The 19102-nt window shown below is 49.7% G+C and overlaps 1 protein-coding gene across 1 annotated transcript; it reads left to right on the top strand.

Annotated features, from left to right (window-relative positions):
- Window positions 1-12817: 12817 nt before the first annotated feature.
- On the top strand, window positions 12818-18361 carry CXXC1 (CXXC finger protein 1). Its single transcript, XM_055417367.2, has 15 exons — window positions 12818-13034; window positions 13852-13970; window positions 14072-14172; window positions 14430-14665; window positions 14755-14940; window positions 15316-15342; window positions 15419-15664; window positions 16070-16177; window positions 16267-16451; window positions 16715-16922; window positions 17005-17115; window positions 17224-17273; window positions 17394-17490; window positions 17685-17837; window positions 17939-18361. The coding sequence occupies exons 1-15, from the start codon at window positions 13032-13034 to the stop codon at window positions 18083-18085; spliced, it is 1977 nt and encodes a 658-aa protein (XP_055273342.2). The 5' UTR covers window positions 12818-13031; the 3' UTR covers window positions 18086-18361.
- The last annotated feature ends 741 nt before the right edge of the window (window positions 18362-19102 follow it).

Raw genomic sequence — 19102 nt, 5'->3', positions numbered from 1 at the left:
TCCAATTGTTCCAACATTATTTGTTGAAAATACTATCTTTTCTCCATTAAACTGTGTTCGTAACTTTGCAAAAAGTCAATTGGTCATATTTGAGTGAATCTATTTCTGGACTTTCTACTCTGTTGCATGATGTCTATCCCTTCACGAATACCATACTGCTTTGATCACTGTAGTTTCATATTTTAAAGTGAAGTCATGTGAACCCACCAAATTTCTTCTTCTTTTAAAAATTATTTTAGGTATTCTAGTTCCTAAGTTCCTATAAAAATTTAAAATCAACTTGTGTGTATACATACTGAAAATTCTGCTGATATTCTGAATGGAATTGTGTAAAGTCTGTCATTCAACTATGAAATGACTGACATCTTAAATATATCGAATCATCTAATCCATATACCTGACATACCTCACCATTTAATTATATTTCTTTTATTTTTCCATAAGTGTTTTGCAGATTTCAGCATACAGACACAGCACAATATTTTGTTAGATTTATACCTGCATTTCATTATTTTGAAGTTATTTAAATGGTATTATTTGAATTTTTCTGGTTTCAAGTTAGCATGATGTTCATATGGACATATGATTCATTTTGTCTATTGACCATTTAGCTTGCCGCATAATGAAGTATTTATAAGTTATGGGAACTTTTTTCTAAGTTTTTCTTTTTTAATTTCTATGTAGAAAATCAAGTTGTTTGAGAAGAGGGGAAGTTTTGTTTCTTCTGCTCCCATCTGCGTGCCTTTTGCTTCTCTCTCTTGTCTCATTTTACGGAGTAGGAGTAAGTATGATGTGTGACAGGAAAGGTGAGAGCAGAAATTGAACAAGCGACACCGGTTGCCTAGCAGCAACAATTCCAGGGTGTCAATCCTGCATAGTTTGCAGGTGTCAGGGGAGCAGAGAAAGACACGCCTCACATAGTTGCTGAACGGAACATTGCTTTCCTCACGTAGAGAAGAGACAGAGCTTCAACTGTTGACTGTCTGTCCCTCAGGGTCAGCAGGGTTTTCCCAGTCGCTGACACAGGAGATGGTCTGCACACCCCTTCTTGTGCTGCAGTGGAAGGACCCCTTTACCTCCCTTCCAGAAACAGACATAGCAATGGGGTCAGCCAGGTGCTATAGGACACACACCCATAAGCAGAACAAAGAAGTACACGTTAAGTCTGGATCAGGGAAAGATATTCCCGAAGCGATATGCCTAGCTCAGGCTGTGGGGGCTCTTTCTCTCTTTGCTAAGAAATGTTCCAGACCCAAGGTCACTCTTATGCAACTGTGCAAGGGGCAAGAAGCTGCACTTGACCGCCTTTCCCAACAGCAGACAACCTTACCTTGCTCCCAGTCGTAAGGAGAAACCATTCAGTCATTCACTGTTTAAGTATGATGTTAGCTATAGACTTTTTTATGGATGCACTTTATCACATTAAAAAGTTGATCTTGTACCACATCTTGCAAATTTGGTTAAATTGTTTATTAGATCTCATAGCTTATTTTTGTGAATTCTTTGGGATTTTCTTTCTTTAATTAAATTTTAATGGAGTATAGTTAACTTACAATGTTGTGTTAGTTTCTGCTGTATAGCAAAGTGAGTCAGTAATTTGCTGTTTAGTCGCTAAGTCATGTCCAACTGTTTTGTGACTCCATGGATTGTAGTCTGCCAGGGTCTCTGTCTGTGGAATCTCACAGGCAACAATACTGGAATGGGTTGCCATTTCCTTCTCCAGGGGATCTTCCTGATCCAGGAATCGAGCCTGTACCTGCACTGGCAGGCATATTCTTTATCCCTAGCACCACCTGGGAACCCCAAAGTTTTGCATGGCCCCCTCTGAGGTTCAAACTCAGGACCTTCAGATTATGAAACTGATACGCTGCAGGCAACTTAATGGTAGAAAAAAAATCCTCCCATATTTGTCAGACCAAAGGAAAACATTCATGAAATCAAAACAATAACCTTAGTAATTGCCATTCTTCTTTGTAGTATTACAAATTATTTTTCAAAACATCCTTTATATAATAAGCAAATATGAGAAGGACATGGCAACCCACTCCAATGTTCTTGCCTGGAGAATCCCAGGGACGGGGGAGCCTGGTGGGCTGCCGTCAGTGGGGTCACACAGAGTCGGACACGACTGAAGTGACTTAGCAGCAGCAGCAGCAGCAGAAACATATTTTAAATTCATAAAGATTACATAATTCATTTGATAGAAAGTGAAAGTTGCTGCCGACTCTTTGCGAATTCTCCAGGCCAGAACACTGGAGTGGGCAGCCTTTCCCTTCTCCAGGGGATCTTCCCAACCCAGGGATTGAACCCAGGTCTCCTGCATTGCAGGCAGACTCTTTACCAGCTGAGCCACAGGGGAAGCCCAAGAATACTGGAGTGGGTAGCCTATCCCTTCTCCAGCAGACCTTCCTGACCCAGGAATCAAACCAGGGTCTCCTGTATTGTAGGGGGATTCTTTACCAACTGAGCTATCAGGGTAGCCCCTATATATTACATATATAATATATACTTTTATAATTTTCTATATTATATAAAGGAAAATCCTTTATATAATGAGAAAATATAATCACATATATTATAAATTCATAAAGATTACATTTAAGAACAAAAAATACAATGTTTTATAGGTACATTTGTTTTTTGAAATGTAAACAAAAACACTGTCCATATTAAGGTAAAACACTAAAAAATTATTTCAAACTATTTCAAAAACATTAGGCAAGAATTTGGGGGGTGTCTTCATTTTGTTTTCACAGAATTACCTCCTTTGCTTGAAATCAAAAGAATGTTGGGACAATTACAGTTTCTAAAATAGCACAAAACAGAGCCATAACATGGTAGCCTACCATAAGCATTCTGAAAACTGCGAACATTGGTTTTATCTTCCTAAATCATCAGGAGGAGGAAAGGGTAATTCGGGGACGCAGGAAGAGAACAAAGTCATATCACAATACTAGGGGGAAAAAATTGGCAAGTAGTGGTGATAACTTCTACTTCTACTGTGGTATGAAAGGCCATGCCTGGGAGAGAACAATTGTCACACAGCAGCCTCCAGCAGATCTGATGCCAAAAAGATTTCTCTATCTATCCTAGTATTGAAGACCCACAAAGGCAATGAGGAGACAGGCTGACAAACAGTCGGATACCTGAGAAAGCGGTCTCAGGTCCCCCGGCTGTTGGAGAAACACGGATTGAAACCACCCACCCTGTCCAGGCATAGCAGTAACCATTTGCATGAGTTATTTTACGACAGGAGATCCTGGTAAGGAATCCGCAACTAACAAGCCACCACCAACGGGAAGAATTCAGGAAATGTCAAAAGGAGACAGGGGACACCAGTCCGCCTGTCCTACCAAGCTCCCAGAAACCTTCTGGCTAGACTCCATTGTGGCTGAGTGATGTGCATGCCACCAGCAAGGACCCTGAGTCAGAATGATTGGCCAGAGACAACCCGAAACTAATCTCATCACCATAAAACCTGAGACTGCGAACCACAAGGCAGAGCAATCCTCCTGGGTTCCCTCACCCTCCTGTTTTCCACCCAGGCACCCCTTTCCAGTAAAGTCTCTTGCTTGGTCAGCACGTGTGTCTCCTTGGACAATTCATTTCCAAGTGTTAGACAAGAGACCAGTCTGGGCCCTGGAGGGCAAACTCCCTTCCTGCTACATGTCCAGGTGACCCCTGCTCCTGATGGGCTGCAAACCCCAGACTGCCAAAGCAGCGGCTTTTCTCAGACTCCTGTTCTTCCTTGTGTCACAGTCCCCAGGGGCCCATGATGCACTTCCTGGCTTACTGCGGGTGACCCAGTTCCCAGGCAGCATGCTTTTCACGCTGCCTGTCCCTGGACATGAACAGGTTGGACCAGGGCTCTGTGATCTGGCTCTTCCTAAATAGGGGTAAAGGGCTGAGTCCTTGAGGAGGAAGAAGGTGGTTTTACCATGGGCTCCTGTCTTATGCCACCAATCTTGTGACTTTATTAAATTAACATTTGTTAAGTGAAGTATAGGGCTTTCTGCGTAGCTCAAACGGTAAAGAATGCCCACATTGTGGGAGATGCCTGGGTTGGGAAGATCCCCTGGAGAAGGGCATGGCAATCCACTCCAGTAGTCTTTCCTAAAGAATCCCATCGACAGAGGAGCCTGGTGGGCTATAGTCCATGGGGTCGCAAAGAGTCAGACACGACTGAACGACTAACACACACACACAGACACACACAAGTGGCGTATAGGAGCAGGATGGTGGCAACAGGACCACGAGAGTAATTAAAATAGATCGGCTTATTACTCATGGGTCCTGGAGAAGGTACACTTTGTCTCTCCAGTGGTCTTCAGGTCAAGACAGGGTGCAGAAAGGCCAGAGGTGGGGCACATGCCTTTATCATAAGGGTCCCTGGGTGGAGTGCTTTGGGCTTCCTAGGATAGGGTCCCAGTGATCCATTCAGACCAGAGTTTTGGTAAGCCACAGGAGGTCTATCTAAGGGGTGCATAAGGCATCCAGGCGCTGGGATGCAGGAGAGTGTTGATCACAAGAGCTGTTGGGGAAGGCATTTCAGGAGCTTATGTTTGCTTATGACTCCCTAACTGCCATAGAGGGTGCGTGCTTGCGTGAGGGGGCTGGTGTCAGTTTAAGGTCTCTGCAAACCGCTTGGCCAAACAAAACGGAGGAGGAGGCAGCAATACCTAGGAGTAGCTTAGTTACATTCTCCATATGTCGACACGGGTTTCCCCGTGGGAGTGAAGGTCGCCTGGCAGCCGTCTTCAGACCCGGCCAGAAGGCGCAGGGGCCCCACTCCGTCCCCGGGGCACGGCTGAGAATCACCCTGGCGGTGGGTAGTGTATGGAGAAGTCTCCCCAGGGGAGTGCCGGGCTCTGGGAGCACGGGCCTCTTGTTGCTGAGCTGAGGCCCCTCCAGCTCCTGGCGCGCCCTGATCGCTGAGGGATGCAGGATTTCCATTATGAAAACCCACCCTCCCAAGAACGGGTTCCGAGGTTGGACGACTGCAAAGGGCGGACGGACCTCACGCGGGACTCGACTTCCGGGGCTCCTTGGCGGCATGAGGAGCTCTAGGAGTGCCCGGGGTCTCCGGCTGGGGCCCCTGTCGCCGATGCCAAAGCCCCGGCAGCAGCTGGCAGCAGAAGGGACCCGACGCGGGAGGCGGCGGAGGGGCCATGGCCACTACCATGACCTCGCTCTCCTTCGCCTGATCGGGAGGGGCACTCCTGCCCCCCACTCCATTTTAAGCCAGTACAATAAATAACAAAAATCACAAAAGTCTTCCCGACGTGCTAAGAAAGCCTGAACTGTGCACTCTTAGGAGCAGATGGCATGTAACCAACCCTTTATTCCCATTATAAGATACAACTAGCTGTATAAATTAGAGTTGTATTTTGACCTTCAACTTTTCTAAGAGGAAAGGCATACTACATAGTTTGTCTTCCGAGCAGAAACTGGAAAATATCCAGCGAGGTGGAGTAGAGAATCTCGAAGCCTCAACCGAGAGGAAATACTGGTTTCGGCGTCCTACGTTGCCATGGTCACGCTGCCCACTTCCGGCCAGGTGCAAACCCCGCAGGGTAGGTAGCCCGGGGCAACCAGAACGCCGCTCCCGGAAGCACTCACTAGTCGCTGCGATTTAAGGCATCCTGCCAAGGCGGCGGCGGCTGAAGGTACCCGGGACTCTGAAAAATGTAAAGACAACTTTCTGGGTTTCTGGGACACTGGGAGGTGAAAGGCATAACATTCTTGGCGACCCGGGCAATTGAGGAGTTGGAGGGCAGGGAGCTGGACACTCGAGGAGGAAGGGGAAAAATAAGGGAGTTAATGACTTGGGCCCTAGATTCCAGACACTTGTCCAAGCCGCCTCCAGTTCTTAGGCCCAGCCTAGCCGAGCTGCAGTCAGGACTCACGTTAAGAGGAAAGAATGACATCCTGTGTTTGTAGAGGGAAAAACTTAAGTCATATGGGACTCTTTCGACCCCATGAACTGTAGCCCACCAGGCTTCTGAGGGCTTCTCCAGGGGATCTTCTCCATTTCCTTCTCCAGGGGATCTTTCAGACTCAGAGATGGAACCCGGGTCCCCATCTCAATGAAGGCCATCTCCTTCATTGGAGGCAGATTCTTTACCGACTGAGACACCAGGGAAGCCCCTGGTAAGCAGGAATTTTGAGTCAAATAATTTTGTTATTCTTTCAAAATTGTTTTGGATATTCTGAATTCCTTAAATTTCCATAAGCTTGTTTAATTTTTCAAAGAAATAAGGTAGGATTTTGATAGGGTTTGATAAGGGTTGTGTTGGTCTGCCTCAAATTGATCTACCAGTTCAACACAACCCCTATCAAACACATAAAAAGATCATATATAATCTTTTATTCCCCTACTCAACTATGAGGCTGAGCTTTCTATCAGTTGGAGGTATGCGTCTAGAATTCCCACATTACTGCTTATCTTATTGTGTGCTTTGCTGGAAAACTGACTTTTGATTGTTCACTTGCTTAGTTTCTCTTTTTAGAGTCTGTTACACTTAAATAAACAACCTAGTTATTCAGCTTAAAATAAATAGGTAAAGGAAAGAAAATTAAACCCACTGCAATCAGAAGGAACACTAATAAAGATTAAAGTGCAAATTAATAAAATAAAGAGGCAAAAAACAAAGAGTTAGGTCTTCGAAAAGATTTTTTAAATGATGAATTAGCTAGAATCACCAGGAGGAAAAACACAGAAGATTGATTCAAATTACTAAAATCAAAAATGAAATACCGACTTTACTGAAGTAAACGATTATTTTTTAAAATAGTGTAAATCACCGCCAATAAATTAGATAACTTAGATGAAATTATAAGTTCCTAGAGAGACACAAACTACAAAATATGGCTACAACAGAAAGAAAAAATCTGAGTAGACCTATGACAAGCAAAAGGATTAAATTAGTAATTTTAAAACTTCCCACAAAGAAAAGCCCAACCCACACGATTCCATTGGTGAATTCTATCAAATATTTAAAGAATAATTAATATCAAGGCTTCACAAACACCTCAAAAAAAAGTAGAAGAGGAAGTAACACTTACAACTCATCAGAGGTAGAGGTTAGCATTACCCTGATACCAAAACCAGACAAAAATATCACAGTAAAAATAAAGCTGCAGACCAAGATATCTTATGAGTATAAAACAATACCCTCAATAAATTACTGGCAAATCAAATCCAACAACATATAAAATGATCATACACAATGATCAAGTAGGGTGTATTACAGGAATGCAGTTCAGTTCAGTTCAGTTCAGTCGCTCAGTCGTGTCCGACTCTCCGCGACCCCATGAACCACAGCACGCCAGGCCTCCCTGTCCATCACCAACTCCCAGAGTTCACTCAAACTCATGTCCACAGAGTCGGTGATGCCATCCAGCCATCTCATTCTCCGTCGTCCCCTTCTCCTCCCACCCCCAACAGGAATGCAAGCGTGGCTTAATGTTAAAATCAATCTTTATAAATCAATATTTAAGAATATTAGTTTCATCTACAGACACCGAAAAGCACTTGACAAAATTCAACAGCCTTTCATGATTCAAAAAACGAAACACTTAACACACAAGGAACAGTAGGGAACTTCATCATTCTGATAAAAAGTCCAAAAAAGCCCACAGCTAACATCATATTTAATGGTAAAAGATTGAATACTTTCCCTCAAGGGCAGGAACAAAACAAGGATGTCTACTTTATGTCTCTTACAGATTTGCTTTTTGTAGACATTTCATATAAATGGAATCATATAATATGTGACTTTGTGTGTGTTTCTTTTATTTAGCAGTGTTTTCAAGGTTCATGCATGTTATAGCATGATATATGAGTACTTCATTCTTTTATGCAATGGAATAATATTACATTTTACAAATATTACAAAAGAGTCAACATGACCTAGTGACTAAACAAAGAGATGTCTGCCTTCTGCCCTACTTGGCTTTGGGTGGCAATATCTAAGCCCCATCAGTGTTATTCCCCACATGAGTGTCTTTGTTTGCCTGGGGATATTTTAGTCACTTTATAGTCAATATAGGTCTGTCTAGTCATGTATGGATGTGACAGTTGGAGTAAAAAGAAAGCTGAGCACCAAAGAATTGATGCTTTTGAACTGTAGTGTTGGAGAAGATTCTTGAGTGTCCCTTGGACTGCAAGGAAATCCAGCCAGTCCATCCTAACGGAAATCAGTCCTGAATATTCATTGGAAGGTGAAGCTGAAACTCCAATACTTTGGCCACCTGCTTCAAAGAACTGACTCTTTTGAAAAGACCCTGATTCTGGAAAAGATTGAAGGCAGGAGGAGAAGGGGACAACAGAGGATGAGATGGTTGGATGGCATCACTGACTCAATGGACATGAGTTTGAGTAAACTCCGGGAGTTAGCGATGGACAGGGAGGCCTCTGGTGTGCAGCAGTCCATGGGGTTGCAAAGAGTCAGACAGGACTGAGCAACTGAACTGACTGAACTGATAGTCAATATAGTAATTTAGGTTGGGGCTGGCCATGTCACAAATCTAACAATGTCATTTAGGGTGAGGACTTTGGGTCACGTGGTATTATCTCAACCTCCTCAGGGGTTAAAAACTGAGATCAGGCACATGGGCAGTCAACAGTGTCTATGTAATGGAACCACAGTAAAGATTCTGGATGCCAAGGCTCAGGGGAGCTTCTCTGGTTAGCAATTCCATGAATATTGTCATATATCGTCCCTGGGAGCAGCTAAGCCTGTCTGTGATTCCTCAGGAAGAGGATAAGTGGAGGGTCTGCTCCTGGATAACTATGGGTATAACAACTTTCAGTGAGTTTGATAAGTCCTTCTTGCAAATTAGTTGGGGATCCCCAGATTTGCAGTTGGTGTCAGAAGTAAACATGGTCTTGGGGAACCCTTAAACCCTGCAATGATGTCAGAAATAAAGGTGGTCTCTTGGAGACCATTTCTCAAATTTTGCAGCATTTATGTTCATGGGGTATATTTGTCTATTATTTTTTCTTGTAATGTCTTTTTCTAGTTTGGTGTTAGAGAAATGATTCCCAAAAGGAATTGGGGAGTATTCCTTCCTCTTCTGTTTTCTCAAAAAGTTTATTTAGGATTACTATTTTTCCATCTTCAATATTTGACAGAATTTGCTGGTGAACTAATCTGGACTTGAAGCTTTCTTTGTGGGATGGCCTTTAATCATAAATTCAAGTAGTTTTATATCAGTATGGCTACTCATATTTTCAATTTCTTCATTTGTTAGTTTGGTAAATTGTCTTGCTAAAGACAAGAAATCTGTCCATGTTATCTAAGTTGTCAAATATATTAAGTTGGTATAGATGTGTGAATAATATTCTCTATTCAATATCTGTTGGATCTGTACTGATGGCTCTTTTATCATTCATCATGGGGGTGATTTCTGTTTTTCACTGTTTTTATTAATTACATTAAATAAATCATATATAAATATTTAATTTATAATTAAATAAATCATATTTTAATAAAATATATTTCAAAAATATAGAATTGACTATAAATTTAGTTCACTCAATGATAGTAAATTTTAGTTTAATGAATTAAGGTGAATTTGAATTAAAATTTAAATATGTAAAATTAAATTTGGATGAATTAAACTATATTAAATAAAATGTAATATAATAAATTGAACTAAAATTAAATTGAAATTAAATATGTAAGACATTGAATTTCATACATTAAATTAAATTAAATTATTTTAAAGCAAATTACATGCATGAATAAATCCAAATTCAATTATGTTAAATTAAATTTAACTTGAGTAATTAAATTTAGGGCTTCTCAGGTGACTCAGTGGGTAAAGAAACAGCCTGCAATGCAGGAGACACAGGTTCGATCCCTGGGTTGGAAAGATCCCCTGGAGGAGGGCATGGCAATCCACTCCAGTATCCTTGCCCAGAGATTCCTATGGACAGAGGAGTGTGGAGGGCTACAGTTCATAGGATCACAGAGTCGGATACAACTGAAGTGACTGAACATTCAGTTCAGTTCAGTTCAGTTGCTCAGTCATGTCCGACTGTTTGCGACCCTGAGAACCGCAGCACACCAGGCCTCCCTGTCCATCACCAACTCCCAGAATTTACCCAAACTCAAGTCCATTGAGTTGGTGATTCCATCCAACCATCTCATCCTCTGTCATGCAAGCATGCAATTAGATTTAATTTAAATCTGAATTATATTCCCTGGGCTTCCGTCTATGGGGTCACACAGAGTCGGACACAACTGAAGTGACTTAGCAAACTTATTTTTAAACCAGAAACAAAGTCATTCTGGCTCTGAATGTGGACATGAGGACATTTATAATGACCACAACCTCCCCTTTCAGTGTGTATGTGTTTTAGGGGGGAGGGATTGTACTGATACTTTGTATCTTATTTGATTTTCATAGTTGCCCACGTTAGAGTATTACCCTAAGGAAACGTCTGGCTCTCCAGTCTGAGGATTTTTTGTTATACATAACATAAATTTTTAAAAAACTTTAAATTTATGGGAGAGAAAACTGAATACATATGAAACAAGAGAACCCAAGTGGACATCGCCAGGAAGTGGGCATAATTTACACTCTGGTGGTGGGTGTTAGCTAGGGAGCAGTAGGGATCAGTTCAGCTCAGTTCAGTCGCTCAGTCGTGTCTGACTCTTTGCGACCCCATGAATCACAGCATGCCAGGCCTCTCTGTCCATCACCAACTCCCAGAGTTCACTCAAACTCATGTCCATCGAGTCGGTGATGCCATCCAGCCATCTCATTCTCTGTCGTCCCCGTCTCCTCCCACCCCCAATCCTTCCCAGCATCAGAGTCTTTTCCAGTGAGTCAACTCGTCGCATGAGGTGGCCAAAGTATTGGAGTTTCAGCTTCAGCATCAGTCCTTCCAATGAACACCCAGGATTGATCTCCTTTAGAATGGACTGATTGGATCTCCTTGCAGTCCAAGGGACTCTCAAGAGTCTTCTCCAACACCACAGTTCAAAAGCATCGATTCTTCCGCGATCAGCTTTCTTCACAGTCCAACTCTCACATCCATACATGACCACGGGAAAAACCATAGCCTTGACTAGACGGACCTTGGTTGGCAAAGTAATGTCTCTGCTTTTTAATAGGATGGGTTTAAACCAGTTTTGTTTTGCAGAAAGTTGCAGCCACTAGATGTTCCAAAAAGGTTACAGTGCATTCCAGTCAACAAGACACTACAGTGAGAGCAAGCAACCAAGTACCTACTTACTTGCAGTTTTGGGCAAACCAGAGTAACATTTGCTTCATTATAATGATCATGGCTCCCGCCCAGGCTTAACTTAAAACGCCCCCAGGGAAATAGTGCTTGAGAACTATCTCCTTGTCTCCTTTCTTGTCACAAGTAACAAATCATAAATGCTTCTACTTTATTATTTATTACTTTTGACAAGGAAGTTCTTGATGTGTTCATTGGCTAAACAACCCAAATGACAGACCTATTGTGTCTGTTCAAGGGAAGACTTGATGAAGCTGGTGGTTCCTGATTTAAAAATCTACTTTGGTCCAGCCGTTCTCACCAGAGACGGTCAGGTCACCATCATGTATGGCTTTCAGTTGTTGCCTAATTCTGATGTATAAGTGCTGTTGTAGAGACCCAGAGGCTGAATCATCGGGTAGGTCTGGCTAAGGCACTGCTGGGAGGAATGACAGCTGCAAACAGTGGTTGGAGGTGTCAACACAGATAATCAATAAACAATCTATATTAAAGAATAAAAGAGAGTTTCATTTGAACCAAGCTGAGGACTGGCCCAGGAGCGCAGCCTCCACCAAGGAAGAAAGCACTCTAGAGAAGCATAGTTTTCAACAGTTTTATACAGCATCAGAACAAATAACATATTACTACATCAAACACGGCAGAGGTACCTTCCTTCAAGGTTTCAACAGCGATGTGTAGTACAAATTAGCAGACACACAGTGAGTGAGCATGCCCTTGGCATGTGGGACAGGAACCTTATCCTCCAATGATTACTGGCACAGGAATAATAAAGGACAGAATGAAGGGACAAAATAGGTGATTAAGTAGTTAATGCCCGCTAGAGGATTCTAAGTAGAAAAATATGGGAAACTCCTGTAAGTTATTACTGGAGCAAGCAGGTTTGCTTAACCATAAAAGGGAGGCATTTCTCCCTATCGGAAAGTGGGCATTCTTTAATCGCAGTGGTTAGAACAAATGTAGAACGTGTACTTGACAGATCATAAATCAGACTGTTCCAGTTTTACATGAAGTTTAGGCCAAATCAGATATAAGCCTGACTGGCGTTCCCCTGCCCCAATAGGCAAAAAGTTCCTGTCAGGGGTAATGTGGGAGGCATAACGAAGAGACTGGTTTCCTTCCCAGCATAAGGCACACAGTATACGAACGTCCATTAGCAGACGCGGAAAGGAAAAACGACTGAATAGTGGAAAGAGCTACTCAATCCAGGTAGTCTTTCTAAAAGGGGGCCCCCTTCCCTATAGACATCTAGGCAGTACCAGCTACTGGCGCCAGAATCCACCGGCAAGATGGCGGCGCCCTCTCGGTGGCCGATTAGGACACTGCCCCTGAGCCTACGGTTCCAAGATGGCGGCGTCAACATGGAAGTCGCGCAGTAGGCGCGACCATACTGCCCTAAACTTAGCGGCCGTACAGGTAGTGACTGTACGGACTAGGCCGGCAAACAAGATGGCGGCGCCCTTGGTAAAGCTGAACTGCAGGCGCCGCCATGTCTCCCGGGCACACCTGAGAGCACACTGGTTCGGCCGCCGTACGGTCTCAGTAGTCAAGATGGCGGCACCTCGGAGACCGTCAGCGCTCTAGCCGGGCGACAGCAGTTTGTGTGTCGCGGAACCGGCGCACTGGGCCTGCGCAGTAGGAGTACGGTGCCTGGGAGGCGCCAGGAAAAGCGGAAGTGCTTGTGGGCGCCTCTGCAACGGCCGCGGACGCCGCCGAGTGGTCTGTGCAGGTTCGCGGGCCGCTGGCGGGGTTCGCGAACGGGTGCGTCGGGAGCCGAGAGATGGTAAGTGCGCGGTCCCAGGAGGGAGTCGGCGGTTAGAGGCCAGCGAGGTAGGAAGTGGTGGAGTCCATTGGCAGGCTCGTGGGGGTCTGTGGTGATCCGTAACCAGGGGCTGTGGGCAGAATGGGGGAGGGGGCAGGGTCTGTGTGAGCCTGAACCCGGGCCCCTGGGTAGAATGACGGGGGTCTGATGGTCCGAATTTTCACTCGTGGGGGAACCATCGGGGAGTTCTCTGATGAGCCATCATGGGGGTCTGTAATGGAAGTTTAGCGGGGATCCCTGATGGTAGTGCCTTGAGGGTCCCGATGGGGGATTCTTTGTGCAGAGTGACGGGGGGGTTTTCGAAGAGTTGTGTTGGGGCAGTCTGGAGGGAGCCGTGATGAGTCCGTATCAGGGAGCCAGGGGGGCGGGGCCGCCGGTGAGGTTGATCACTCCGGAACCTGAAGGGCACCGTGGTGGGAAGCCTGCCGAATGAATAAAGTGGTGCCTATGAGAGCCTTTGATGGGGGGCCCGTGAAGATCCATGACAGGGGCAAAATGTGGGTGTCAGGGTGTTTGCAGCGAGCCATTATTTGAGTGGGTGCCTAGTGATGGGGTGTCAGTAGAGTGAGTGATTGGAAAGTCTGAGACAAAAGTGAAGAAACAGAGTAATGAGGTGTCAGGGGTGAGCGATGGGGAGTGGTCTACGGGGCTACGATGGAGAGATTTAATGAGGAGCCGTGGTGGGAAGTCTGCACTGGGAGACTTGAGATGTGTGGTGAGCCGTGATGGGGCTGTACTAGTCGGATGAGGTGCCATGCTGGGGGGCCGGGTCCCACAGGAGGGCGACGCTTCAGATCCAGAGCCTCCAGATGCCGGGGAGGACAGCAAGTCCGAGAATGGGGAGAATGCGCCCATCTACTGCATCTGCCGCAAGCCAGACATCAACTGCTTCATGATGTGAGGCCGGGAGAGGCGGGCGGGACGGACACCTGGCCAGGTGGGGTGAGGCCAGTGGAGGCGTGAGACACGTCTCCCATCACTCGCCCCGTCCTCCGCAGCGGGTGTGACAACTGCAATGAATGGTTTCACGGGGACTGCATCCGGATCACTGAGAAGATGGCCAAGGCCATCCGGGAGTGGTACTGTCGTGAGTGCCGAGGTGAGGGGCAGGCAGCTGGGGCTTCAAGGGAGGAAGCGGAGCCTTCCTGGGAGGGTGTGTCATGGGGAGCAGTGGATGGGCGGCTGTGGGCAGAGTGACTGCGGGTCGGTGCCCTGTGAGCTGTGATAGAAGGGGCAGCTCTGCCCTGGAGTAGGGAGACAGAGCCGGTGGGTGGGCCAGAAGAGGAAGAAAGAGTTCTGGGGCCCCTCCAGGTCCTCCCATGCCAACCCCCACTGGCCCTGCCCTCTGTCCCACAGAGAAGGACCCCAAGCTGGAGATCCGCTATCGGCATAAGAAGTCGCGGGAGCGAGACAGCTCCGAGCGAGACGGCAGTGAGCCCCGGGATGAGGGTGGAGGGCGCAAGAGGCCTGCCCCGGATCCGGACCTGCAGCGCAGGGCAGGGACAGGGACAGGGGTTGGGGCCATGCTTGCTCGGGGATCTGCTTCGCCCCACAAATCCTCTCCACAGCCCCTGGTGGCCACGCCCAGCCAGGTAAGTGGCGGCGATGGCTGGGATCGGTGAGGGGCTCCCCTTGGAGGCCCTGCCTGGTCCCTGAGTTCCCTTCCGGGCCCCTCCACCAGCATCACCAGCAGCAGCAGCAGCAGCAGCAGGTCAAGCGATCAGCCCGCATGTGTGGCGAGTGCGAGGCCTGCCGGCGCACGGAGGACTGTGGCCACTGCGACTTCTGCCGAGACATGAAGAAGTTTGGGGGCCCCAACAAGATCCGGCAGAAGTGCCGGCTGCGTCAGTGCCAGCTTCGGGCCCGGGTGAGCATGGGCAGAGCTGGGTGGGGTCAGGTGGGGGGCCAGCGTGTCCAGGAAGAGCCGCCGGAGGCTAGGCGGGGTGGGGTCTAATCGCGTTCAGACAGGTGGCCTGTCCAGATGAGCGGGGTGTGACCAGGTGTGCCGGGCTGGCAGGGGAGCCCTCAGCCCCAGGTGGACAGGGTAGGGCCAGGCATTTCTAGGTGGTCAGGCCTGGTTGGGGCAGGGCTGAGCGTGTCCTGGTGATGAGCTGTGGGCAGGCTGGTGTGTCTGGGGAGGTGATGCAGGGCTGGTGGGTGGGGTCAGGCACTTGGCAGGGCGAGGGCAGGGCCCCCCTCCCTCCACCTGGGGCTGACCTGGGCCTTCCTCCTGCCGGCACAGGAATCGTACAAGTACTTCCCTTCCTCGGTGAGTCCAGCCCCCCAGGGCGGGCGGGGCATGCGGGCAGGGCGGGCAGGGCCAGTCCTGAGATTCTGCCCCGCAGCTGTCGCCGGTGACGCCCTCAGAGTCCCTGCCAAGGCCTCGCCGGCCCCTGCCCACCCAGCCGCAGCCACCGCCGTCGCAGAAGCTGGGGCGCCTCAGAGAGGACGAGGGGGCAGTGGCATCTGCGACAGTCAAGGAGCCACCTGAGGCTACGGCAACACCTGAGCCGCTCTCCGACGAGGACCTCCCACTGGACTCTGAACTGTACCAGGACTTCTGTGCAGGGGCCTTCGATGACCACAGCCTGGTGAGCAGGCAGAGCATCCCACGGTGGAAGGGTCAGCCCAGTTGAGTTCAGTTCAGTCGCTCAGTCATGTCCGACTCTTTGCGACCTCATGGACTGCAAAATGCCAGGCCTCCCTGTCCATCAGCAACTCCCTGAGCTTACTCAAACTCATGTCCATCGAGTCGGTCATGCCATCCAACCATCTCATCCTCTGTCGTCCCCTTCTCCTCCTGCCTTCAATCTTTCCCAGCATCAGGGTCTTTTCAAACGAGTCAGTTCTTCGCATCAAGTAGAGGTTACAGAAGCAGAGAGTATCCGTAATGAGGAGAGAGGAGGCAGAGGGTATGGAAGGCTGACGTGGGGACTGAGTAGGTAGTGGGGAGGTCACCAGGAGCGCAGGAGAATCAGCGTTTGCCTCACTGGCAGCCCTGGATGAGTGACACTGAGGAGTCCCCGTTCCTGGACCCGGCGCTGCGGAAGAGGGCGGTGAAGGTGAAGCACGTGAAGCGCCGGGAGAAGAAGTCTGAGAAGAAGGTGACAGGGCGGAGTGGGTGCGGGGCGGCGGGGCTCGGGGCCGGGGACGACCCCCGCCCTGCCCTGGCCTCACGCGTGTCGTCCCACAGAAGGACGAAAGATACAAGCGCCACCGACAGAAGCAGAAGCACAAGGATAAATGGAAACACCCGGAGCGGGCCGACGCCAAGGACCCCGCGTCGCTGCCGCAGTGCCTGGGGCCTGGCTGCGTGCGCGCCGCCCAGCCCGGCTCCAAGTATTGCTCCGACGACTGCGGCATGAAGCTGGCGGCCAAGTGAGTCATTTTCGGGGAGTCGGGGAGGACACGGAAGGGCACGACCGGAGCCCACAGTCAGTCACGTGGCCACCGTTCAGTCAACCAAGCACCCACCTATCCGCCCACCTGCTCACGCGCCCTTCCTCCGTCTGCCCGTTCATTCACCTGGTCACGCACCCTTTCACCCTTGAGCCCCCTTCCATCCTGCATCGGAGCACCCCACTTACCCGCCTCCTTGCCGGCGTCCTCCCCCGCGCACCCAATTCCCCGCGTCTCTGCAGCCGCATCTACGAGATCCTCCCGCAGCGCATCCAGCAGTGGCAGCAGAGCCCGTGCATCGCCGAGGAGCACGGCAAGAAGCTGCTCGAGCGCATCCGCCGGGAGCAGCAGAGCGCGCGCACCCGCCTCCAGGAGATGGAGCGCCGCTTCCACGAGCTCGAGGCCATCATCCTGCGCGCCAAGCAGCAGGCGGTGCGCGAGGACGAGGAGGTGAGGGCTGCGGCCGGGGCGGCCCGGCGCGGGGCTGCACGCCTGGCCCTGTCCGGCCTCATGGTCCCCTCCGCCCGCGCAGAGCAACGAGGGCGACAGTGACGACACGGACCTGCAGATCTTCTGCGTCTCCTGCGGGCACCCCATCAACCCACGCGTTGCCTTGCGCCACATGGAGCGCTGCTACGCCAAGGTCAGGGTGTCTGCCCGAGGGGGTGGACGGTGTGGGGGTCAGGTGGGCTGTCTGGCCAGGGCCCGCAGCGCACGCCCACAGTCCCCTCCTTTGTGCTCGCCCCTCCAGTACGAGAGCCAGACGTCCTTTGGGTCCATGTACCCCACCCGCATCGAGGGGTGAGTGTGGGCACGTGAGGGGTGAGCGCAGGGTTAAGGTGGGGCCAGAAGCGGCCCCGGCCGGTGCGGGCGGGGGCGCTGCGGTCCTCCTCTTGCACGGCCTCCGCTCCACACCCCCAGGGCCACGCGGCTCTTCTGTGACGTCTACAACCCTCAGAGCAAGACGTACTGTAAGCGGCTCCAGGTGCTATGCCCCGAGCACTCGCGGGACCCCAAAGTAAGGCTTTCCCGTCCCCGCTGCCTTCCCCCGCCCCTGCTTACCCCTTCCGCTGCCCGGCCTCCTCACCGTCATCCCCCTCTTTTGTGGGGCACCCCTTCCCTGCATTCCTCCCTTCCCTCTGTCCCCTCTCGGTTCCTTCCCACTCTCCTCCGAACTTGCAACTTCCCCCAGCCACCCTGGCCTCCCTGCAGGTGCCAGCTGACGAGGTATGCGGGTGCCCCCTCGTAAGGGATGTTTTCGAGCTCACGGGTGACTTCTGCCGCCTGCCCAAGCGCCAGTGCAACCGGCACTATTGCTGGGAGAAGCTGCGGCGCGCCGAGGTGGACCTGGAGCGCGTGCGCGTGGTAGGTCCTGATCACGTGCTGGACCCTGACCGCGGATGCGGCCGGGGTCGGGTGGAGCCGGGCTCCAGAGCCGCTTCTGACGGCTTCTGCTCCCCACGCAGTGGTACAAGCTGGACGAGCTGTTTGAGCAGGAGCGCAACGTTCGCACAGCCATGACCAACCGGGCGGGCTTACTGGCCCTGATGCTGCACCAAACCATCCAGCACGACCCGCTCACCACCGACCTGCGCTCCAACGCCGAACGCTGAGCCCCGGCGGCCCACGCGTCCTCTCTCCCTGCGCTGCGGGCGGGCCCGGCCCTGGACCCCCGTTTGTCTGGTCTGCCATTCATGTTTCTCCGACGGTCCCCGAGTCCGTGTGCTCATCCGTCCACCGTCTGACTGCCTGTCTGCCCTTCCCAGAAGGCCTCGGAATTTCACGTCGTTGTCTCTCCGTTCTCTGTGCCTGGGTGGGACTGTGGAGTCTGCTCACCTGTGCCTCCCCGAACTCTGGTTTTGTTAATAAAATTTTGATGAAACAAAAAAGATAACTGTTGGTGGTCTCCAAACTTTTCAGTCGCAAATACGTTCCCACGGTCCTAGAGTAGAGGGGCGCACCTGTGCTCCAGAGCGGCTGCAGTACAGGTGTAGGCTGCTTGTGGCTGCACGTATCCAGCAGGCGCCCATTCGGTGCTCTGCAGGCCGCACCTTGGGCGTGGGGATCTGGCTTGCTGAATGAGAGCCCTGTGACTTCCACTGCCGTCCTGTTCTTGTGAGACTTGGTGTTTGATCAGCACTCGTTCCGTGAATGGCTGATTTATCATTCCTATGTGAACAGGAATCTTCTTACTCTTACACATATTCTCCAGACCAGAGTTGTATTAAATGATGGACACAAAGCCTTCCTCTTCCCTGCAAACCCCTCTCTCGGGGTGCACACACACCAGGAGCGCCCCCCACCCCCAATGCCAGGGCCAGTCAGCCCCAGGCACTGCCTTTCCAGGATGGATGCACCCTCGTGGGTTGCACGGACCTGGCCTTTTATTTGCAGAGCAGTACTGCCCTCTCCCCCAGTGGAGAAAGAGCTGTGGCCATCGCGGGTGTGACTTTTCTGGGTGCTCCAGTGACTGTTCATCTTGGGTGGTGAGGAGTATTGGCAGGGAGAGAGGGAGATACAGTTGCTGTGGAGGAGATCTTAAGTTTTAAGGGAAGATAAGGAAATTTAAGCATAACACACTGCCTGCCTGTATTGGGCCCTCCCTAGTGAGCAGTGTGAGCCTACATTAC

This window comes from Moschus berezovskii, chromosome 28 (assembly GCF_049115385.1).
Source record: "Moschus berezovskii isolate FMDL1 chromosome 28, NW_MosBer_1.0, whole genome shotgun sequence".
Lineage (NCBI taxonomy): Eukaryota > Metazoa > Chordata > Mammalia > Artiodactyla > Moschidae > Moschus > Moschus berezovskii.
This window is presented reverse-complemented; position numbering and strand designations above follow the sequence as displayed.

What these genes read in the sequence shown, in the direction of transcription:
- CXXC1 (XM_055417367.2), top strand. An exon ending in TGGTGGCCACGCCCAGCCAG is followed by an intron (nt 14,666 to 14,754) that starts GTAAGTGGCGGC and finishes CCCCTCCACCAG; the next exon opens with CATCACCAGCAGCAGCAGCA. An exon ending in GGCATGAAGCTGGCGGCCAA is followed by an intron (nt 16,452 to 16,714) that starts GTGAGTCATTTT and finishes GCGTCTCTGCAG; the next exon opens with CCGCATCTACGAGATCCTCC.